We start from the raw sequence: 22871 nt of genomic DNA on the forward strand, positions 1-22871 counted from the left end.
GTTCAGTAGAATTTGTTAAAAACGTAATTTTAAAATATGCAAATTACCTTGCTACCAGCAAGTAGGGCGGCTACTTGCTGGTAGCAGCCGCATCCTCCGATCCTAAAGACGCCCCCTCCGCATGTTGATTGACAGGGCCAGGGAACGGGATCGGTCTCTGCTGGCCCTGTTTGAATTCAAAATCTCGCGCCTGCGCCGTACCTGTCTTCAATCGGCGCAGGCGCGATATTAAGCACCCCAGACCATTATGGCGCCCCCTCCACTGTGGCGCGTAGAAAACATCTCAGGTGGTATCTGCTTGTCATGCCAGTAACGTTGGAAACCATCAGGACCATCAAGGTTACATTTTTTCTCATCAGAGAATAAAACTTTCTTCCACCTTTGAATGTCCCATGTTTGGTGCTCTCTTGCAAAGTCCAAACGAGCAGTTCTGGGGCGTTCAAGGAGACGAGGTCTTTGAAGACGTTTTTTGTTTTTGAAGCCCTTCAGTCTCAGATGCCGTCTGATGGTTATGGGGCTGCAGTCAGCACCAGTAAGGGCCTTAATTTGGGTCGAGGATCGTCCAGTGTCTTGACGGACAGCCAATTGGATCCTACGGCTCAGTGCTGGTGACATTTTTTGGGTCTTCCACTTGACTTTTTTGTTCCATAACCCTCAGGATCATTTAAGAAATTCCAAATTTATGTCCTACTGCGTCCCACCTCAGCAGCGATGGCGCGCTGTGAGAGACCCTGCTTATGCAGTTCAACAACCCGATCACGTGCAAAAAGGGAGAGTGTTTTTGCCTTTGCCATCACAACGTGTGACTACCTGACAGAGAATGACAATGAATCCACATCTTTGCACAGATTTGGCCTTTTAAAGGCATGTGGTCCTAAAATTTTGATCAGCTGAAAAACACCCTGTTTCAGTTTATTCGTTGTTTTCATTAAATTGAATGCTCAAAAAATGTTTAGTCTCACTCCCATTTCTTCTTGTTGCATGTTGAAGCTATACTTGGAACCTTGTTAAGATCCAGCCATGCTAAATAGGATTTTTTACCATTTTTCAAGTGGTCTTAAACTTTTGATCAGGACGGTATGAGATGGATATGTGATAGATATGAGATATAGATAGATGTGGAGGAATTGCATTTTCTTTCCAATTTCACCCCATTTGGAATGTTTTTAATTGCTTCCCACACTATTGTATGCCATATTAAATGGTGGCATTAGAAAGTACAACTTATCCCATAAAAAAACAAGCCCTCCTATAGGATATGTGAACGGAAAAATAAAAAGGTTATGGCTCCAGGAAGACAGGGAATAAAAATAAAAACGCCATAAAAAAGAAAAAAAACAAAACTCCCCTAAGGGTTAATGGGATAGACAAAAATATGGAATAAAAAAAAAGCTATTATTTTGCATACATTTTGTGGCACATACATTACATTGCGGGAATTATTTTTTTTAAACGTACCGGTATCAGGTATCCACACGACTGGAATCGCCTGAAGAGTTATTATCATACAGCCAGTCTGGTGAATAAAGAGGGTCCCAGCAGTCGGTACTTTTTTTTTCTTATTGACAGATTATCAATAATTTGATTCTTCATAGATTTTTTTTTTCTGTCTAATTGACATTGACTTTATTGTCGCTTTTCCTCCCTTCCATCAATGCAGTACCCTTCTCCTACCGCGAGATGTCTCCCGCGAGGCGCCTTGGTTTACCATATTTCCCGCGACAGCCCTCCACCACTTCCCCCTCCTGACCAGTGCGCGTCGCTGTGCTGCCACAAACTCCCCGCTCTGATCCCTCCCTTCCCCATAATTCCTCGCGCCGTCCTCTCAGCCCGCCTCTGTAAAGATGGCGGCGGTGTCGGTGTTTCCCGGCGTGCGGCTCCTCAGTATCGGGGACGCCAACGGGGAGATTCAGAGACACGCGGAGCAGCGGGAGCTGCGGCTGGAGGCGCGGGGAGGCGAGCTGGCGCTGTATAACGGTGAGTGGCGGGCGGTAGTGGGCGCAGTGCACACAGCGCGGCGGAGCGGTATTATGTGGGAGGAGGGGCCCGGCTTATTACAGAGGGGCAGTAGCACACAGTGCACGCCTCTGGTGTCGGGGGCACTTTTCTCTCTGGTGTCTGCGAAATGTGCGCAAATCACCTTATTAATGTCCTCAGGGCTGATTATGGAATTGTCTCCTAAGCAGTTTCCCTGCCCATTGTTTGGTGAGGGAGGGGGATGCAGAGTACAGGCTGCCATAAAACAGCTGCCTTGTGGAGACCAGAGGAGCAATCAGAACCTTAAAGGGGGGGGTCCGGTTGTTACAAGTAAAAGATCGGAGGGGGTCCTGAGAATGGCCCCCCCCCCCCCCCCCAGAAAAGAACAGAGTAGCCGGTCAGGTATGTGTGTGGTCGCTCCATTGATTTCTATGGGAAGTCTGGAGATAGCCGAGCGCTGTACTCGCCTATAGAGATGGAGGGAGTGACTGCTCCGTTCATTATAGGGGTACGGGGCCTCGCGTTCTTGTGATTATGGGGGTCCCATCAATAGGATCCCCACTGATCTGATAGTTATCCCCTATCCGAAGGGACTCCCACCAATCACGAGAATGGGGGCCTCGTACCCCCTGCAGCCCTACACTGCTCAGTACCGTATAGGGGTCCGTTCCGCTATAATAGAAATGCCTTTTCTTTTCCGTAAATCTGCTGCAAACCCTGAAAAGGGGGTGATTCCACCCCCCGGAGGTGATGTGTACCACAAACGGGGGGCTGGAGGTAGGGTCAGAGGGGTAACGTGATGGGTAGAAGTAGAGGGTCCTCCTAAGAACACGCGTGGTAGCATTAGGTGATGCCAGCGGGGTCCTGTTGCGAGGGACGACCGGGCAGAGTGGTGCTTCCTAATGGCAGGAAACCTCTGAGCATGCCCCCCATCCTGGCCGTTCATACCCAAAATTCCTCCTAACGTTTTGGGGCGGGGGGGTTATTTGTTGTTAGGGAATTGCCTGAATTTGGTTTTTCTAGTGCACTAAAGATGCCTCGTTGGGACCCCCTCCCCTGTCTGGTGGCATCTCCTGATGACGGGTACACGGGGCAGGCTGCTGCGCTGTGGGAAGTGGCGCTCCTGTTATCTGTGACGAGTTGTAATGGGACTGCAATCATTCGTCCCCACACACTTTGCTTCCTGTTTCGGCGGGGAGACGGGGTACTTCTATACCCCCCATAAACAATGTGAGCGTCGGCTGATTTGGGGGGGGGGGGGCACAGTGATCGGGAACAACGAGGAAGATGAGAACAACGTACCTGTGGGTGACCACGTCGGCATCTGTACCATGTTACCACACTTGACCGCCAGTCATCAGGTAACAAATGCGGGTGCACCGGGTGGGCGACCCCCTCCGAACAGGGTGCCGCAGTGTTGCAGCATTAAAGTGTGAATTCAGTTTATAATTGTTCTCCTGCGTCCTTCACTTCACTATCTTCCCCTCCAGGTAGGTAGGTGGCCGCACGATGCCTCGCTGTCCTGGTGACAGCCCACTCCTCTAATTCTTTTTATTTTTGGTTACTCATCCCTCCATCATAATGCGCCCCCATTACCTCCCGGTCCCTGGAGTGATGGCCCCTTAGATTCTTGGGGCAGGGGAAGCCAGGTGCACCGAATGCAGCAGCCCCACCCACAGTGCACCCAAAAATAAAAAGAAGAATTTCTCAACATCTGAGGGCCTGAATTTCACAAGCGAGGTGTGGTGATGTACAGAGCTTCGTGGCGGAATACTTGCCTTGAAGGTGACCCCCAAAGTACCCCCCAGTTACAAGTTGGACCCCCCACCCGATCAGGTAATGCCCCTTTAAATTGTGAGTCCCTTAGGAGGTGCAGGGTCGTCACATTGTAGCGGCTCTGTGTAGCTGCAGAACTTCTGTACAAAGATTTAGCTTTTTCTGGAACACAACTGACCGTGCGCCTCAGGCCTCGTGCACTCGGCCATATACCGTCCGCGTGGCCTCTGTGTTTTTTTGTGGACCCTTTTGGGATCTGTGGTCCGCATTGTGCAGCCAAGTATAGGACGTGACACGGCTGATCCTTGTACTATCTGCATCCATATGTCCCTTCCGCGGACACGTCCTGTACTTGTCTGCAAGATGTGGACCACAGGCCCATTGGAGTCAATGGTTCCACACCAAAAAAAAAAAGAGCAGGACTGCATCTTTATTTTGTGGCTCCGCTATTTGCAGACATCAAACCGGATGCGGTCGTGTATGTGGGGCTCGGCTGGCCTTCCAGCTCCTGTCTGAGAGGTTAAGGATCAGGCGTGTTGGCTTTCAGCTGGCTGCAGGTTTCTCCCCATTCACTACCCGTGCTCGCTCGGCTGAGTGTAAGGCCGGCGTTGGGATGCATTCACACTTTGCAGTCATATTTTTTATTTATTTTTGCCCCAGAATGAAGGTAAAATTGTGGCAAAACAGCAATGTTTGCCTGCGCCTTGTGAACACGCCCTTATAGATGACCCACGTTCTCAGATTCTCCTGTCGCCGGCAAGCATTGTCCTAATTCACACAACCTACAACTGGCAAAATCCAACTGGTGTACTGCTAAAGGGCCCTGCTGTCACCGTGCGTTGGGGGGGCCCCTTTAAAAGTGATCTGTCAATGGTGCGGGGGATCTTGTACAACTCGGCCCAGTCTACCATCGCCTTTACGTAGGCTCCTTCTGGCTGTAAGTAATACTCCCATCATGGAGACCCCTGCCTTTTATGTGGGCGCCCTGCATCTGCCGATCTATCGAGAAGGACCCACTGATTGTTAAAGAACGGCCTTGTGTCGGAGTGACAACCAGTAGGACCACCGTTCTGGCTTACAGGGGTTGTCACTGAGGAACAGATATAGAAGATTGACGGCTGAGATTTAACTTGAGTTTTTTTGGGGGGTACGGATAGATCTGCCGGACCCCCTGCAGATGTAGTATATACAGCCCTGTGTGCGGGGCCGCTCTCCCTGTGTACTGCCTGCCCATTGTCCCCCTCCGCAGGCCTGAAATCGGGGGGGATTTGTGAGGAGGGGGGGAGCCTCATCCCCCATTGTCAGCTGCCTGGGGATAGAGACCCCTCGCTGGGGTTTTGTGGTGGTCTCACAATAGCTTTTCTTCACCGTGCCCCTGGAGATCAATGACTCCGGCCAACCTACAAACTGGCTGCGAGAAAGAAGCCGCCATTGTGATGGTAATGAGCCGGGTCTTTATTTCTGTGTCACAGAGCACAGATGCGGCTCAGCTGGGTGATTGGTTGCCCCCCCCATACTACCTGGCACAGATGCCGTGTGGAGCAACCCCCAAAAGGAGAGAGCTGGTAGAAATACATGATCCGCTGCTTTCGTTTACCCCGTAGACTATAATCGAGGGTTCACAGCCACATCTGAGGGTGAGGGCCCCTGTTCTTGTCTCAGTTCTGGTGTTCAGACCCCCAGAAAGATGGGATCAATAACCCTTTGTGTCTTTTCTTTGGATGGCCTTAAAGGGGAAGTGCAGGCAAAAGCGGCGCTGTGATTTCATAGGCTGGAACCTGATCCTCGGCACAGGCTTTTAGGTGCTGTCCCATGAAAAATATTCTACAGATTTCAAACTAATACTAAAATATTTTTGTAATTGCATGTAATTAAAAATTTAGCGCAGACACTGTTATTAAAAAAATCTGTATAGCGCCACCTGCTGTTTGTTCTTTATTTCTCTGACCTGCTCGCTGAGATGGCCGCACATTCTCAGTTTCATCCTTCAACAGCCCCCTGAGCGGTGGTGGGGGGAGAGCGCCGGGGCACGCCCCCTGAGCGGTGGTGGGGGGAGAGCGCCGGGGCACGCCCCCTGAGCGGTGGTGGGGGGGGCGAGCGCCGGGGCACGCCCCCTGAGCGGTGGTGGGGGGAGAGCGCCGGGGCACGCATCCCTGAGCGGTGGGGGGGGGAGAGCGCCGGGGCATGCCCCCTGAGCGGTGGTGGGGGGAGAGCGCCGGGGCATGCCCCCTGAGCGGTGGTGGGGGGAGAGCGCCGGGGCACGCCCCCTGAGCGGTGGTGGGGGGAGAGCGCCGGGGCACGCCCCCTGAGCGGTGGTGGGGGGAGAGCGCCGGGGCACGCCCCCTGAGCGGTGGTGGGGGAGATATAAATCTAGCAGAGCAATGAATGGGGAGATCTCTGGACCCATGTGAGGTACAGGGCCGGTTCTAGCTTTGTTAGGAAGAGGCTGTCATGTACTGAGTGATGTCAGAATAAGGCTGAAACGATTCTTCGAATAATTCGATTAAATCAAGTCAAAAAAATCTGTGATGCAGTTTCCCTGCATCGAGGAATCGTTTACATCACATGATCACGGAGCGGGAGTGAAATTAAGCGTCTCACTCACCGCTCCGCGTCCTCCGGAGTCCAGAGAGATGGCACCGCCCTGCAGGCAGGACTTTGCGTAATGCGCAGTTGCGCACATATATCGTCAGCACGCTGGCTAACGATGTGTGTGTGTGACGTCACGTAATGTCCCAGTGCATGCTGGGATGAAGACGGTCTCGGACTCTGTCTGCGGCTGCGCCCTCCTCACTAGTGCCAGTGCCATTAGGTAATTTAACAGCACTAGAGGCACGCCAGGGGAGGGGGGAATCGGGGCACTCACTGTAAATTGATATTGAAAAGCAGATGGAGAGTGGTTAATGGAGGCACGACCTTGACATGTATAAAGTTATTGGTTTAGAGAGGGGTTAATGGAAGCACCTTGGCAATGGGCATGTATAAAGTTATTAACCCCTCCAAACCAATAACTTTATACATGCCTAATGCCAAGGTGTTTCCATTAACCCCTTCAGACCAATAACTTTATAAATGCCCATTGCCAAGGTGCTTCCATTAACCCCTCCAAAGTAAACCAATAACTTTATACAGCCAAGCCAACATATGTGTGCAATTATTTGCTATACCATACCACCACTGTAAGAAATAAAAAATAGTTTTTATAAAGAAAAACGTAATTGCGTACGTTATTTTAAGAAGGTTTTTCTTATTAGATTACTCTGAATCGAGAAATATAATCGATAGAATACTCGATTACTAAAATATTCGTTTACTGCAGCCCTATGTCAGATTCTTATCTTTTTTTTTAATTTTTTTTTTTTACATTCATGGGATAACCCCTTTAACGTGAAGTCCTCCTTGAAATGTGTCCTGCTTTCCATCTGGGACCTTCATGGCATATAGATGTCCGATAGTTCGCCCTCCAGCGCCCGCTTCTATGAGACGATATCTATTTTTGTAAAAATAAATTTTTTATATATATATATTTTTTTTATCGTGCTAGTTTCACACCTTAGCCGCGCTATCAGATATCAAAGCAGGGTTCTCAGGCTGAACAGCTCTGCTTGATATGGACTCTATCAGGAGGGTCTTGGGCATCTCTAATGCAAGTGTGAACATAGCCTTATCTATTTATTTATTTTTGTCTCCTCCAGAAAATATGTGTGTCTTCAAGTGCACAGTTACTGCAGAGACGGAGTGCAGCCGCGTGGGGAAGCAATCCTTCATCGTCACCCTGGGCTGTAACAGCGTCCTGGTCCAGTTCGCCACCCCGGCAGGTGCGTCCCTTTGTCTCAGGATTTCTCAGCTATAAATGAGTAGCATTGGCAGCACAGCGGTGCCATCTAGTGGCCAGTGGCTGACAATACTTCTAATGAGGCAACTGTAAAATCCAACTTGTGCCCCTCTCTACTTCTCCCTCTGTAGATTTCTGTTCATTTTACAACATCATCAAGAGCTGCCGGGGTTCATCTGACAAAAGTGTCTTCAGCGAGCGCACGGAGGAGTCTTCAGCGGTGCAGTACTTCCAGGTAATGTCCGATCCACCGCATGGACATTGATCCCTTCTTAGTTCCAGATCCATTGCTGCCCGTTTTTCAGATTTTTAATCCACAAAATGTGCAGTCTGTATTAAATTTCATGTCTGAAAGGGGTTGTCTCATCTGAGACATTGGTGGCATGTCACTAGGATATGCCACCACTGGGACCCACACCTATCTCCATAACAGGCCTGCTCTCCATTCATTTCTATGGGAGTTGGAAGGTACTGAGCAATGTGCACTTGGCTATTTTTGGAAGTCCCATAGAAAGAAATGGCGAGCGCAGCCACCACTACATTCACTTCTATTGGACTACTGCAGATAGCCGAGGCGGTGCTCGGATGTTTTCAGCAGTCCGCATGTGTGAATTCTCTTCTCTAACTTCGAGGGTTGTGTTCTGGAGATAGGTGTGGGCCCCTCATCTGGGACCCACACATCTGACATTGGTGGCCTATGCCCGCGACACGCCACCAGTGTCTCAGATAAGACAGCGCCTCTAAGGAATTTCACTCCATGTAGCTCTGACAAGACGATGTGTAATCGGGGCTAAATGAAAAATAAGGCTACTTTGAAAATATTTTTTTTTTTTTTTTTTTAATAAGACTATCTGCAGCTTCACTGTAGATCGATGTGTTTCCAAGGTAACAGACACAACCTGTGTAGTGTGATCCTGCGGTCATACTTTCATCCGCTGGCCTCTTCCCACTAATACACCAAATATACGTTGGGACTTGGTAGGGGACAAATGGAAATAAGTAGGACTGCAAGATCTGAGTTTACCGTGGAGAGGCATAAGTCTGCATGGCAGCTGTGGACACAGAACGGTAGGAAATTGTTAATCAAGACTGTTATCAGAGGGGGTTTAGTTTTCATTTTAGACTCTTTGGTGCAAAGAGAGAACTTTGGCCACTAAGGTGGACATAGCTTTAGAGGGAGACTTCAGAACGGATATTTTTCGGGTCGTCCATTGATTATAATTGGCCAACCACGCAGGCTCCCAAGTAGGCCTTTAAATGAAAGCTCTGTTGGAATAGATTCTCTGGTTTATCATCGGGAATGAAGGGTTGTCGGTCAGAGAACTCTGTGCTGTCCTAGTAGTGATGGACGGTGTCTTCTTGTCCTTTAGTTCTATGGCTACCTGTCCCAGCAGCAGAACATGATGCAGGATTACGTCAGGACTGGCACGTATCAAAGAGCTATCTTGCAAAACCACACAGACTTCAAGGACAAGGTGAGCAGCCTGCTGCTAGTCATAAGAGCTAGCACTCAATCACAACTACGCAGTTATGATATGCTTTAACACGCCTTGTCCTCTCACCATATCAGGTTGTCTTGGATGTTGGCTGCGGCTCAGGGATCCTGTCCTTCTTTGCAGTTCAAGCCGGTGCCCGTAAGGTGTATGCCGTGGAAGCGAGCAGCATGGCGCAGCACGCTGAGGTGGGCAGAGTACGGTGGCACAGGGAATGCACACTGGTGATGTGCCTGGTCCTCCTTATTAACTGTCATATGTCCTGTACAGCTACTGGTGAAGAGTAACAACCTGACTGATCGTATAGTGGTCATCCCAGGGAAGGTGGAGGAAGTGGCTCTCCCAGAACAGGTGGATATTATCATCTCTGAGCCCATGGGATACATGCTTTTCAATGAGCGGATGCTTGAGAGTTACCTACATGCAAAGAAGTTTCTGAAACCCAATGGTAAGTGAATATGGCAGCGCATCCTGTACATCACTTTTTCACGAATTAGCTGTGCAAGAATTTAACTACTATAATACTGCTCCTATGTACAAGAATATAACTACTATAATACAGCCTCATATGTACAAGAATATAGCTACTATAATACTGTCTCCCATGTACAAGAATATAACTACTATAATACTGCTCCTATGTACAAGAATATAACTACTATAATACTGCTCCTATGTACAAGAATATAACTACTATAATACTGCCTCCTATGTACAAGAATATAACTACTATAATACTGCCTCCTATGTACAAGAATATAACTACTATAATACTGCCTCCTATGTACAAGAATATAACTACTATAATACTGCTCCTATGTACAAGAATATAACTACTATAATACTGCTCCTATGTACAAGAATATATCTACTATAATACTGCTCCTATGTACAAGAATATAACTACTATAATACTGCCTCCTATGTACAAGAATATAACTACTATAATACTGCTCCTATGTACAAGAATATATCTACTATAATACTGCTCCTATGTACAAGAATATAACTACTATAATACTGCCTCCTATGTACAAGAATATAACTACTATAATACTGCCTCCTATGTACAAGAATATAACTACTATAATACTGCCTCCTATGTACAAGAATATAACTACTATAATACTGCCTCCTATGTACAAGAATATACTACTATAATACTGCCTCCTATGTACAAGAATATAACTACTATAATACTGCCTCCTATGTACAAAATAACTACTATAATACTGCCTCCTATGTACAAGAATATAACTACTATAATACTGCTCCTATGTACAAGAATATAACTACTATAATACTGCTCCTATGTACAAGAATATAACTACTATAATACTGCTCCTATGTACAAGAATATATCTACTATAATACTGCTCCTATGTACAAGAATATATCTACTATAATACTGCTCCTATGTACAAGAATATAACTACTATAATACTGCCTCCTATGTACAATATAACTACTATAATACAGCCTCCTATGTACAAGAATATAACTACTATAATACTGCTCCTATGTACAAGAATATAACTACTATAATACTGCCCCCTATGTACAAGAATATAACTACTATAATACTGCTCCTATGTACAAGAATATAACTACTATAATACTGCCCCCTATGTACAAGAATATAACTACTATAACAGGGCTCCAGACTAAAACATTTTAGAACAGGTCTCACCTAGGGTTGTCACGATACCAAAATTTTGACTCTATTTTGATGCCATTAAAAAAAGTATTGCGATACTAGATACCACGTTTAAAAAAAAAAACACACTAAAAAGCCGCGTGCATTCCAGATTTCCCCACATTTTAATAGAAATTTTTAAATATTTTAATAGTTCGCACTTTTTTCGGGCATGGCGATATGTATTTTTTTTTTTTGTATTGTCTATATATTTTATATGTAAAATTAGTCAAGGGGGTGATTTAAACTTAATATTTTGGTGTTTAACATTTAATAACTATTTTCCCCCCTTGGGGGCTAGAACCTGGGATCTTTCATCCCTTGTCCTAGTCACCCTGATAGAGCTCTATCAGGGTGAATAGGACATCACACTCTCCCTGCAGCTCTGTGCATAGTACAAACGGCACAGTAGGGGCCATCCCTTGCGGCTCTTCAGCGTACGGTGCCCCAGTGAACACTGCACAGATGCGTCCACTCTGGGGTTCACTTGAACCCCTACTTTGGTGTAAGAGCGGCTCAGTCAGCCCCAACTCTGGCCCCAGCTGGCTGAGCAAGGCCTATAACTGAGCCCATCGGTAGTTATCCAGGCAGTCAAAGGGAAGGGCAGACTTCATGGGCCCTGGGGCCCCCTTGTAGGGAAGCTTCCAATAGGGCCCCTTGGGTTTGTAGTGGGGGGGGGCTGTAGCCGGTAAGTGGGCCCATAGTTTGAGAAGGGCGGATAGGGAGGGTGCATAATCGGAGTCCTGCAAGGAGTAGGTGGCCGCGCGGCTGCCCCTTATATCAGCCTGTTATACCAGGCTCGTTACTTTAACTACCGGCAGCACTGCAGCCTTAACACATTCACTGCCAGCCACACTTAACCTCCCCACCACGCTGGGGAGCTCATCTCCTCCTACTAAGCACGGACTATTGAAAGAGATATGGTTCACTGGCTATTTAGTGTCTTGACCAGCGCGGGGCTCCTATTAACCCTTTTCTTCCCTTAAGATAATTTTTGTGAGCCCTGGCAGGGAGCTCACACGAGCACCAGCAGCGCCCCCCTGAGTGTTATCAGGGTCGTAAAGACATAAGGATTAGCCTTTAGCAGCGCAGGGGAGACTGTGACTGTTTGTGGAATGTTAAGTATGCGCTGAAAAACTTCTCAAGCTAACCTGTTCTGTGGAGCATTCGGCATGGAGCGGCTCCCTGTTCTCATGACTGAAGAGCAAGCTTCTACTGTGTTCAGCGCGGGAGAATGGGGGTGTGAGGAGAGCAGCCAATGGCAGGGCAGCCCGTGGATAATATGACCGATTGGCAGCCTCCTCTCTAATAACAGAGCTCTGTACTGTGCAGAGCTTTGTTATTGGATTGCTGTCTGCCTGCTGTATGAAATCCCGTTCTTCTTAAAGCGGCAGAGCAGCGGAGGGTCTAGGCGCAAATGGCGACAAGACTACAAAGTCTTGTCGCCATTTTGCAATTCTATGTAGCATTTGCGACCATTTTGGTCGCCATCTGGAGCCCTGTATAATACTGCTCCTATGTACAAGAATATAACTACTATAATACTGCTCCTATGTACAAGAATATATCTACTATAATACTGCTCCTATGTACAAGAATATAACTACTATAATACTGCCTCCTATGTACAAGAATATAACTACTATAATACTACCTCCTTTGTACAAGAATATAACTACTATAATACAGCCTCATATGTACAAGAATATAACTACTATAATACTGTCTCCCATGTACAAGAATATAACTACTATAATACTGCTCCTGTGTACAAGAATATAACTACTATAATACTGCCTCCTATGTACAAGAATATAACTACTATAATACTGCTCCTGTGTACAAGAATATAACTACTATAATACTGCTCCTGTGTACAAGAATATAACTACTATAATACTGCTCCTATGTACAAGAATATAACTACTATAATACTGCTCCTATGTACAAGAATATAACTACTATAATACTGCTCCTATGTACAAGAATATAACTACTATAATACTGCTCCTGTGTACAAGAATATAACTACTATAATACTGCTCCTGTGTACAAGAATATAACTACTATAATACTGCTCCTGTGTACAAGAATATAACTACTATAATACTGCTCCTATGTACAAGAATATAACTACTATAATACTGCTCCTATGTACAAGAATATAACTACTATAATACTGCTCCTATGTACAAGAATATAACTACTATAATACCGCCTCCTATGTACAAGAATATAACTACTATAATACTGCCTCCTATGTACACAAATATAACTAATACTGCCTCCTATGTACAAGAATATAACTATTGTCACACTTATTCCTCTGAGCAGTGATGTATGTTGGTTTGTTTTCTGACCTTGATCTCGGATCCTCTCCTCCAGGTAACATGTTCCCCACGATTGGAGACGTCCACCTTGCGCCATTTACAGATGAGCAGCTTTACATGGAACAGTTTACAAAAGCCAATTTTTGGTGAGGTTTTTCTCCCCTCCCCCCTCCTCCGGTAATGTCCCTTCCCGGCACTGCTTTTAATCGCCTCTCCTCCACAGGTATCAGCCATCTTTTCACGGTGTGGACCTCTCGGCTCTTCGTGGAGCTGCTGTAGATGAGTATTTTAAGCAGCCCGTTGTGGTAAGTAGTGCAGCCCGATGCGGGAGCATGGTTTTCTTGTTCCGCTCCACTGACCACGTCCTTTCCCCTCCCCCCACTTCACAGGACACCTTCGATATTAGAATCCTGATGGCCAAATCTGTGAAATATACAGTGAATTTTCTGGATGCCAAAGAGACGGATTTGCACAGGTGGGGAGCGTGTGACTGTTCATCTGAGCTCAGCACTGGTTGTGGATGGTTGTAGTGATGGTAATTATCTTCTCCCCTTCCAGGATAGAGATCCCCTTCTCCTTCCACATGCTCCACTCTGGCCTGGTACACGGCTTGGCCTTCTGGTTTGATGTGGCTTTCATTGGATCCATGTAAGTACCCGCTGATCAGGAAGTATCTCATGATGTGGATTAGGCAGTGGCTGAGGGACAGGCAACAGAGGGTTGTAGTCAATGGAGTATATTCAGACCAAGGTCTTGTTGCCAGTGGGGTACCTCAGGGATCTGTTCTGGGACCCATATTGTTTAATATCTTTATCAGCGAAATTGCAGAGGGCCTCGATGGTAAGGTGTGTCTTTTTGCTGATGACACAAAGATATGTAACAGGGTTGATGTTCCTGGAGGGATACACCAAATGGAAAAGGACTTAGGAAAACTAGAGGAATGGTCAGAACTCTGGCAACTAAAATTTAATGTGGATAAGTGCAAGATAATGCACCTGGGACGTAAAAACCCAAGAGCAGAATATAAAATCGGTGATACAGTCCTAACCTTAGTATCTGAGGAAAGGGATTTAGGGGTCATTATTTCAGAAGACTTAAAGGTAGGCAGACCATGTCATAGAGCAGCAGGAAATGCTAGCAGAATGCTTGGGTGTATAGGGAGAGGCATTACCAGTAGAAAGAGGGAGGTGCTCATGCCGCTCTACAGAGCACTAGTGAGACCTCATTTGGAGTATTGTGCGCAGTACTGGAGACCATATCTCCAGAAGGATATTGATACTTTGGAGAGAGTTCAGAGAAGAGCTACTAAACTGGTACATGGATTGCAGGATAAAACTTACCAGGAAAGATTAAAGGACCTTAACATGTATAGCTTGGAAGAAAGACGAGACAGAGGGGATATGATAGAAACGTTTAAATACATAAAGGGAATCAACAAGGTAAAAGATGAGAGAATATTTAAAAGAAGAAAAACTGCTACAAGAGGACATCATTTTAAATTTGAGGGGCTAAGGTTTAAAAGTAATATCAGGAAGTATTACTTTACTGAGAGAGTAGTGGATGCATGGAATAGCCTTCCTGCAGACGTGGTAGCTGCAAATACAGTGGAGGAGTTTAAGCATGCATGGGATAGGCATAAGGCTATCCTTCATATAAGATAGGGCCAGGGGCTATCCATAGTATTCAGTATATTGGGCAGACTAGATGGGCCAAATGGTTCTTATCTGCCGACACATTCTATGTGCAGTCCATGCAGCATCTGGCACCTCTTTAAGCCTTTGCTGTTTCAGTTCCTCTTGATTTATAAGAACTGTTTGCTGTTTATTAATGAAAACCTTCATGGTTTTCCTTCTGTCCTGGTCATGTGATGGACTCGCATCTGCCCGGCTTGTTAAAGTGCATCCACCCCGTTACCACGAATGGTCATGGGGCACCTGTGAAGGCATGTGGTCAACACACCCTTCCCCCTGTAGACTGCACTGTCTCATCATCCTCCTTTTCTTCTACTCTCAGAATGACCGTCTGGCTGTCCACGGCCCCCACTGAACCCCTCACCCACTGGTACCAGGTCCGCTGCCTTCTGCAGTCCCCGCTCTTCACCAAAGCTGGAGATACGCTGTCTGGAACAGTTCTGCTCATTGCTAATAAGAGGTAAGAGGCAGCGCAGACCTCACATCCACTTCCTCGCACTTTGTCTTGTGCCCTGCTGACGTGACGCCCGTTTGTGTCCTTCCTGCAGGCAGAGTTATGATATCAGTATTGTCGCTCAGGTGGATCAGACTGGATCCAAATCAAGTAATCTGCTGGATCTGAAGAATCCCTTCTTTAGGTTGGTGCCTCCGTCTTCTCTGGCCGTTTTAGTCTTTGCACTTTGCAGCAGAGTAGCTGAGACTTTCTGTATTACAGGTACACAGGCAGCACGCCGTCCCCTCCCCCCGGCTCACACTACAGCTCCCCCTCTGAGAACATGTGGAATACAGCGGGGGCATACTCCATGAACACAGGAATGGGCATGGGAGGTCAGTGATGGGCGGGCTACTTCAGGAAAATGATGGGAGCAGTGATCTCAAATGTGGCTGCACATGTGCTCTTGGAGGGGGGGGGGAGGGGTTCCCCTGGCAAATGTCTGGGTGCCTAACATACCCTCCTTGTTGGTGTTCCTCCCTCTGCTCCTGAGGGGTGGCAGGATGTCATGCCTCGGAGCAGAGGGAAGTGCAGGAATAGGGATAGGTGAATATTGAAAGGTTTGGGGGTCTGTTCTGGGACCAGTAAGAAGGGGAACTTCTGTTTTTCCATGTGGGGGTTGACACGCCTGGATTCTGTATAAAGGTGTAGGTTTGCTCTCTACATATATGTACTGTTGTGCAGCCGATGTCCTAGGCTGGACGGGGGGGGGGGGGGGGGGGGTCTTTTATAAATGGGGGGGCAAAATTTAGTTTGTCCCCCTATTTTAAATCTCCCTGCTGTCCCTCATCAGGAGGAGTTCTTTTTGCTGTGCCTGTGGGGGCGCCACATGAGTTTACTTAACTTCTCTGTTTTCTCGCTCTCAGGGATGCCCACGGCGTATGACCTCAGCAGTGTTATAGGTGGAAGCTCAGGCATCGGTCACAGTAACCTCATCCCTCTAGGTGAGCAGCCAGCAGTCATGTGTTCTCCTGCATCTCTGCGCACGGAGCCCCAAGACCTGACACACAGAACCTCCAGTAATGCCACAATCTCCATTTTCTCATAACTACCCCTCCACCCCTAGTGCAGCAGCTTAAAGGAGTATTCCAGTCTCCGAATGGGGCACACCCGTTCTCGTCCTGCAGCCAGAGGTGGTTTGGGGAAGGGGGGGGGGGGGGGGGCGCGCGCGCGCCATAGGTTTTAGACGGGAATACCCCTTTAAATTCTGTCTTCATTCACTTATCGGTGTCCGAAATGTTGTTCTGCTGCATGTCAGTCCTGGGATAACGTTTAGGGTTTGCCATAAATTAACAAACCCCTCACCTCCTAACCGTCCTCATCCATTAACACGTGCCTCCTAGCCATTGTGAGGTCACCACCCCTGGGAGGACTAACCCATTACCATCCATTAGGCCCATCGACCCTCAGTTCCCCTAATACAGTGTCGGGAAAAGGGATCCACATGTACTGACCCACAATCTGTAGGTGGAGTGGACTACAGGGCAAGTGCAATGGGGGTCTTCAACAGTCCCAGTAATCCCATTAAATTGGTGATTTGTTTAAAAAGCTCACAAATTAATTTTTTAGAAAATATCTGATTAATAGGGTAAAATGACGCAACTGCTGCCAGACTCCTCCCCTCACCGCTGGCGGCGCATTTCCAGTTTAATAGCAAAGTCATAAAAGTCCGACTGGTGGCTATGAATGCAGTGCCGTGCTACCGCAGGCTTATGTGGTCAGCATCTAGGAAGCGTCCTGCTGCCTTATTAATCCGATATTAGAGAATCTCTCTAAAGGGGTCGTCTTGCATCAGCCAATGGCGTGCATCATGTAGAGAGAGTTAATACAAGGCACTTACTAATGTATTGTGATTGTCCATATTGCTTCCTTTGCTAAATTCATTTTTCCATCACATTGTACACGGCTCGTATGCATGGTTACGACCACCCTGCAATCCATCAGCAGTGGTCGTGCTTACACACTATAGGAAAAGTGCCTTGTATTAACCATGTCTACTGGCTAAATGCCATTTACTTAAGTGAGAAAGTGAGACAGCCCCTTTAAGGTGCATGTCTGCCTTTTGAACACCCTTTTATTCTCAACATATTGTCAATCTGCATAAGACTTTCTAGATGTTCTTGGAAACAGTCAACAAGGCTGTTAAGAGGCGCTGACAGCTGAGCAGGCAGGTTTTTCTAGATTAAGTTACTGTAAATTTGACACTCCCCACAGTCACTACAGCAAGTTCTGTACAGGATAAGTAATGTATGTACACAGGGACTGCACCAGCAGAATAGTGAGTGCAGCTCTGGAGTATAATACAGGATGTAACTCAGGATCAGTACAGGATAAGTAATGTATGTACATAGCAAGTCTACCAGCAGAATAGTGAGTACAGCTCTGGAGTATAATACAGGGTGTAACTCAGGAGGATCAGTACAGGATAAGTAATGAATGTACACAGTGACTGCACCAGCAGAATAGTGAGTGCAGCTCTGGAGTATAATATAGGATGTAACTCAGGAGGGGTCAGTACAGGATAAGTAATGAATGTACACAGTGACTGCACCAGCAGAATAGTGAGTGCAGCTCTGGAGTATAATACAGGATGTAACTGAAGATCAGTACAGGATAAGTAATGAATGTACACAGTGACTGCACCAGCAGAATAGTGAGTGCAGCTCTGGAGTATAATACTGGATGTAACTGAGGAGGGATCAGTACAGGATAAGTAATGAATGCACTTGCACGAGGACTGGTCTTATGTAGATTGTATGTTAGTTGAAATGGTGTTCAAAGGTATTATTATTATATTTTTTTTTTTTATTGAACTCAATTTACAATAATTCATTAGCCCTCAGCCCTTGGATTAAAGTCTGCCTAAACCTTTAATTAATTTATTTTAAAACTGCTACCGTTTTCCTAATTTTTTTCCCCTTCCCCATTGTGCTCTGCCCGGCAGGAGCGGTGATGTGTGCTCCCGCCAGTAGAGGGCTCCCGGACCCGTACACCACATACATACAGTGTATGGATTGTTTGTGCGCTGTAGACCGGCCATTCCTTTTTGAAAACAATAAAACATATGTTTAAAAAAAATACAAACATATTTGCAGAAATTATTAGGGGATTTGTAGCAGTGCAAGAAATGACTTGCATCATGGTTCACTTTCAGTAGAGTAGGTTTACTGGTTGCAGCCACTTTGCATGAGGGTCCTAGAACCTGCTTAGAATCATCCTAGAGTTGCCCCTGTAGGAAAGGTCATTGGTAACTCTTCAGTATGATGCAGTATTAGGACCATTGGAGTCTTCACTGACAGATCTGACTCCAGCCATCCCCAGCCTTGCTATCTTCTTGTGACCATGAGGTGGAGGTTGTCCCCAGACGTCTCTGCCCCTCGCCAGTGTGTACTACAGACTCGCCAACCACGTCATCCTCATCATATAAAACACTGACCCTTCCTTTGTGACTGCACTAACCATGTAACGCATGATGGGATTTCTGTCTGGAGACTCATGAGGATAGAAGGAGCCCCCCGACGCTCATTACCCTCATACCCTGTGTTTCTTACACTGTGGGGGGGGGTGGGTTGTTCCCTATGGCTGTGGTCTCCAACCTGTCGCTCTCTAGCTGCTGCAAAACTCCAGGGCATAGTGGGAGTTGTAGTCTTGTAGCAGCTGGAGACCGCTGCCTTGTGATACATGTCAGATGTTCTTTGTCTTGTATTCTCTTCTTGAAATAGTTATCCACTGCTGGTCACCCCGAGGGTCTGATCGGTGGGAAACCCCTGTAATATCAGTGAGTGGGATCTGCACTGGTGCTCTCAGTGAAAGGGGTCCCCGGCGTCTCTGTAGCTGGATGGGGCCCGTTTGGTGTTAGTAGGGTGGACGCTGCTGATTGGAAGGTTCCTGAGCATAGCCCGCACCCTTTCATTAGAGTATTGGTGGTGATCCCACAATGTAAGGAAATGGTAGAACCTGAGAATACCCTACCCTTTCTTCCACCTTAGGTTTCACGGGGCCCTCCGTTGGTTTTGTACTTGTCATATTTTATCGGTGTTTAGTCATTTGGTCAATAGCAGAAAATGTGATAAAATAACTGCTACTTCCCTGGTCAATTTTCCCCCTCCGGCAGACAGGTGCTGACTGTTTGTATACATCCTTGAATGGATGACATCCCGTACAGCCATGTGACCTCTGCAGCCAATCACTGGCTTCAGCGCTCTAGCATCCGCAGTGATTGGCTGCAGCGGTCACATGGTTGGACGTGATGTCCTCGCGTGCAGGGAAGTAAAACATTGGCAGTGAGCACCGGTCATTTTCCTTATTGTATCACATTTCCTGCTGTTAGCCAATTATTGTAATATCTCAGCTGCCCGCCCTGTTAGAATTCTTTGAGGGGATGGTTATGTAGGAGCACTAATACCCTCCCAGCCTTGATGGGTTATGTGATGACGGGGTGAATTCATCTAGTGTCGGGTTTCCCAGTATCCTGGGTATAACCCCCCCGAGGACGTTTCAGATGAGGCCCAGGCTGCATAGTGGTTCCTCACCTGCCTGTATCCATGTTTTGGGTGCTGTGCCAGTCTTTGGGCTTCGGCCACCCCCACTCTGCAGCCCCTGCCTTATCGCAGTCTTCTACACTGTCATCTTATTGTGGGGAAATGTCTGTCCTATAACCTTCCCGTCTCCATCCCCACCTCCTCCCCCGTTTCCTTGCAGCTAACACAGGAATCGTTAATCACACCCACTCCAGAATGGGATCTATCATGAGCACAGGGATTGTTCAAGGTGAGGCTCGCCAGCTACGCTATCGCCCACTTATTGTCTCAGAGTTTTCTGGCCCGTGTAAAAACTTTTTTTCTTTTCTTTTCTCTTTCTCTGTTCTCTCATAGGATCGGCCACAGGACAAGCTGGATCCACCTCCTCCTCCCATTACCCAGTCAACAACCAGTTCACCATGGGCGGCCCCGCCATCTCCATGGCTTCCCCCATGTCCATCAACACCAACACAATGCATTACGGGAGTTAAAATTTGCCCACCCTTGCCCGTCCTGCCTCTTCTCTCTCTGCCTCTAAACCAACAGCAACAGGATACCAAATGATGCAGAGCTGTCTCTGCGTCTCCTCTGCAGAATCTCGACCCCGCTGCTCTGGGTTCCTTCGATGCTCCTCCGCCATCTTGGTTTGTAACCCGCCCAGTGTTCTTCTAACTCCCGATTTGTATCATAACTCGAAGCAAGACGCTTTCTGACAATGGACTTGTACATTTATTATAATTTTTTTTTTTTTTTAAGTAAAATAAATTTCACGCAGTGTCATATAAGAAGTTAGAGGAGTGAAGAATCAGGACTACGCTGTAATAGAGGAGAGGGGGGAACCATGTATCGCTCCCTTCTGCTCGTGCTGGTGGCATAATGGACTTGTATGCTCCCGCTCCACATGGCTGTGAATTAGTATTGATTCTGTAAAGGGACACTATGGAGGCAAGAGACCATACGGCATCATGAGATTTGCTACGCCTCTTCCTGCCAGACAGTCGCTCACATTTGCGTGTAGTCGGTATTTCGTAGATAGATTATTTTTATTTTTTTTCTCCCCACAACAAAAAAATTTGCAGTAACCTGATCCTCAGGGCCGTGCATAACCCCCACCCCAAAACGTCACCACCGGCGCCTATGACACTACATCTGTGCATGTTCCCTTGTTTCGGGCAGCTAAGAGAAGAGATGGAAGCCCCCTCGTCTTGCTGCTCTTCGGAATGGTCTCATTTGCTTAGACGCCACTCGAAATGTTATCGCTCAGGTCTACGGACAGCCTTAAAAGTGGCAGTCCACTTATGAACTGCCGGCTTGTTGATTTGGTTAAGGACTGAAGACATCATGGTGGCCTGAAGCACTGTCGCTTCTTATGCTTGATCCTTGTTAACCTCCTAATGAATGGTTGGCAGCTGGTTGTACCCCTCCCTTTTGTGGGGCAGTGGGTACACCGTGCCAATGACTGAGATGCGGGATAAACCCCTCTTTTTAACCCCCCTCGTTTTGCTTCGTTCTCCATTTGATATCAGGGCCGGGATGGATCTGACAACCAACCTAGGGCTTTGAGTTAGTATCGGCATGCGTATATAGTCCGGAGAGTGTGCGGTTTAATGGTGTAGGGTGGGGGAGGGGAATACGAAGTGCGTGTGTGGGAAGCCTTTCTCTTCAGTCTGAACTTTCTCTCTAGATGGGAAGACATTTTGTTGTGCCGCTGTTTGACCATGTCGTCAGTATTTACGCAGATCAGGTGTCCTCATGGTCCGTTTCCTTAGTGTCTGGGTTCATCCGAGGCTGGATAGACCGGAGACTGCTGGAAACTTCAAGTCCTGGAAGCCTGGGTCAGGGCGGGACGAAGCGGCGTCGGCCATTGTTCCCCTGGGTGGGGGCTATCAGGTTGTTAAATGTATGAAATGAATCTCTCTTGCTGGACTGACAGTCTCTGTGTTCTCCTCAGATTCCGTTAAGCTGGATTCTCCTCAGTCTCCCTTCTTCTCCTACCTCTGTTTTCTCCACTCGTGCGGCGGAGTGGATAAAGCATGTCCTGTATGCATCCGTCCCCGCATCGTGTCTGTGCATTATTATTTTTATCCCCCTCCTTTTGGATGTGCTCGGCCTTTTCTGCAGCAATTCCTTCTAGTATTCGGGGGAGGCCAGCACACCCTTAATGTTCGGTTTCTTTTTTTGGGGGTCTGTCCCCTGTTCTGTGTAACCTGTCATTTGTCTGTGTCATCTGTGGGATGGCAGACTGTCGTTTTAGGATGGATTTTCAGAGGTAATGTCTGAAGACGCATAGGAAACCATTGCTAACACAGCTGCTGGTCTTATTTCTGCCTGTAGTGCTCCATAATAAAGTTGGGAGGGATTTTTTTTTTGAGTTTTTTTTATTTTTTTTATTTTGAAACTACACTGAAGGCTTCCTGGTCATCGTGGCACATTGTCTTCAGGATTACAGTTGGCAGAATTTTGAGTTGGATACTTGATGGGGTTACTTACTAATATGAGGCACATGGCAGTCTACATTGATAAAACCGCGTGCCTCACATTAATACGAACACCATCTACCACCTCCTCACATACTGGACCACATGGGGTTGATGCGCTGTGAGAGGCATGTTGGGGTTTTTACTGTTAGGGCTCAGATACATGAATATGTGCCGGCCGTTCCTTGATTTGGGGACGGGGGCAACATCTTTTTGGTTGCCACAGGCAGATGCAGGCCCGTTTAACTTGAATGGGTCCGTGATCTGCCCGCACTGCAAAAAAAAATTTCTATTTTTTATTTTATTTTTTGCAGTGTGGAGGCACGGAGAAAAACCCCACAGAAGCGAATTCAAGTGAATAGGTCCGCATCTGTGATGCCGTGCACAAATGGCCGGGGCCTGTATACTGCGGACGCACTACGGGGCCTGGCCGCCACACTAAAGTAAAACCATGTGCCTTACATTATAGTATATAACCCATTCATGTATCTCACATTAAACCCGTGTTGCCCATTATGCAAGGAGTTACATGATTAAGTTGCTTATTATTAGGGTCTATTCACATGTCTGCATCTGTTCCGCA

General features: G+C 47.0%; 1 protein-coding gene across 4 annotated transcripts; it reads left to right on the forward strand.

Annotated features, from left to right (window-relative positions):
• The first annotated feature begins 1829 nt into the window (after nucleotides 1-1829).
• Nucleotides 1830-22175, forward strand: CARM1 (coactivator associated arginine methyltransferase 1). Of its 4 annotated transcripts, XM_044278827.1 has the most exons (16): nucleotides 1830-1977; nucleotides 7449-7571; nucleotides 7720-7823; nucleotides 8959-9063; nucleotides 9159-9269; nucleotides 9352-9529; nucleotides 13163-13253; nucleotides 13331-13412; nucleotides 13497-13582; nucleotides 13666-13755; nucleotides 15121-15258; nucleotides 15347-15436; nucleotides 15514-15626; nucleotides 16158-16235; nucleotides 19993-20061; nucleotides 20166-22175. In XM_044278827.1, exons 1-16 carry the CDS (start codon nucleotides 1845-1847, stop codon nucleotides 20300-20302), a joined length of 1728 nt encoding a protein of 575 aa, XP_044134762.1. In that variant the 5' UTR covers nucleotides 1830-1844; the 3' UTR covers nucleotides 20303-22175. The 4 variants fall into 4 exon arrangements, 2 of the variants coding, with proteins under 2 accessions (XP_044134762.1, XP_044134763.1); XR_006387768.1 differs by lacking the exon at nucleotides 15514-15626 and having other exon boundaries at nucleotides 20166-20233; XM_044278828.1 differs by lacking the exon at nucleotides 19993-20061.
• Nucleotides 22176-22871: the final 696 nt, after the last annotated feature.

Source organism: Bufo gargarizans, chromosome 2, assembly GCF_014858855.1.
Source record: "Bufo gargarizans isolate SCDJY-AF-19 chromosome 2, ASM1485885v1, whole genome shotgun sequence".
NCBI classification, from domain to species: domain Eukaryota; kingdom Metazoa; phylum Chordata; class Amphibia; order Anura; family Bufonidae; genus Bufo; species Bufo gargarizans.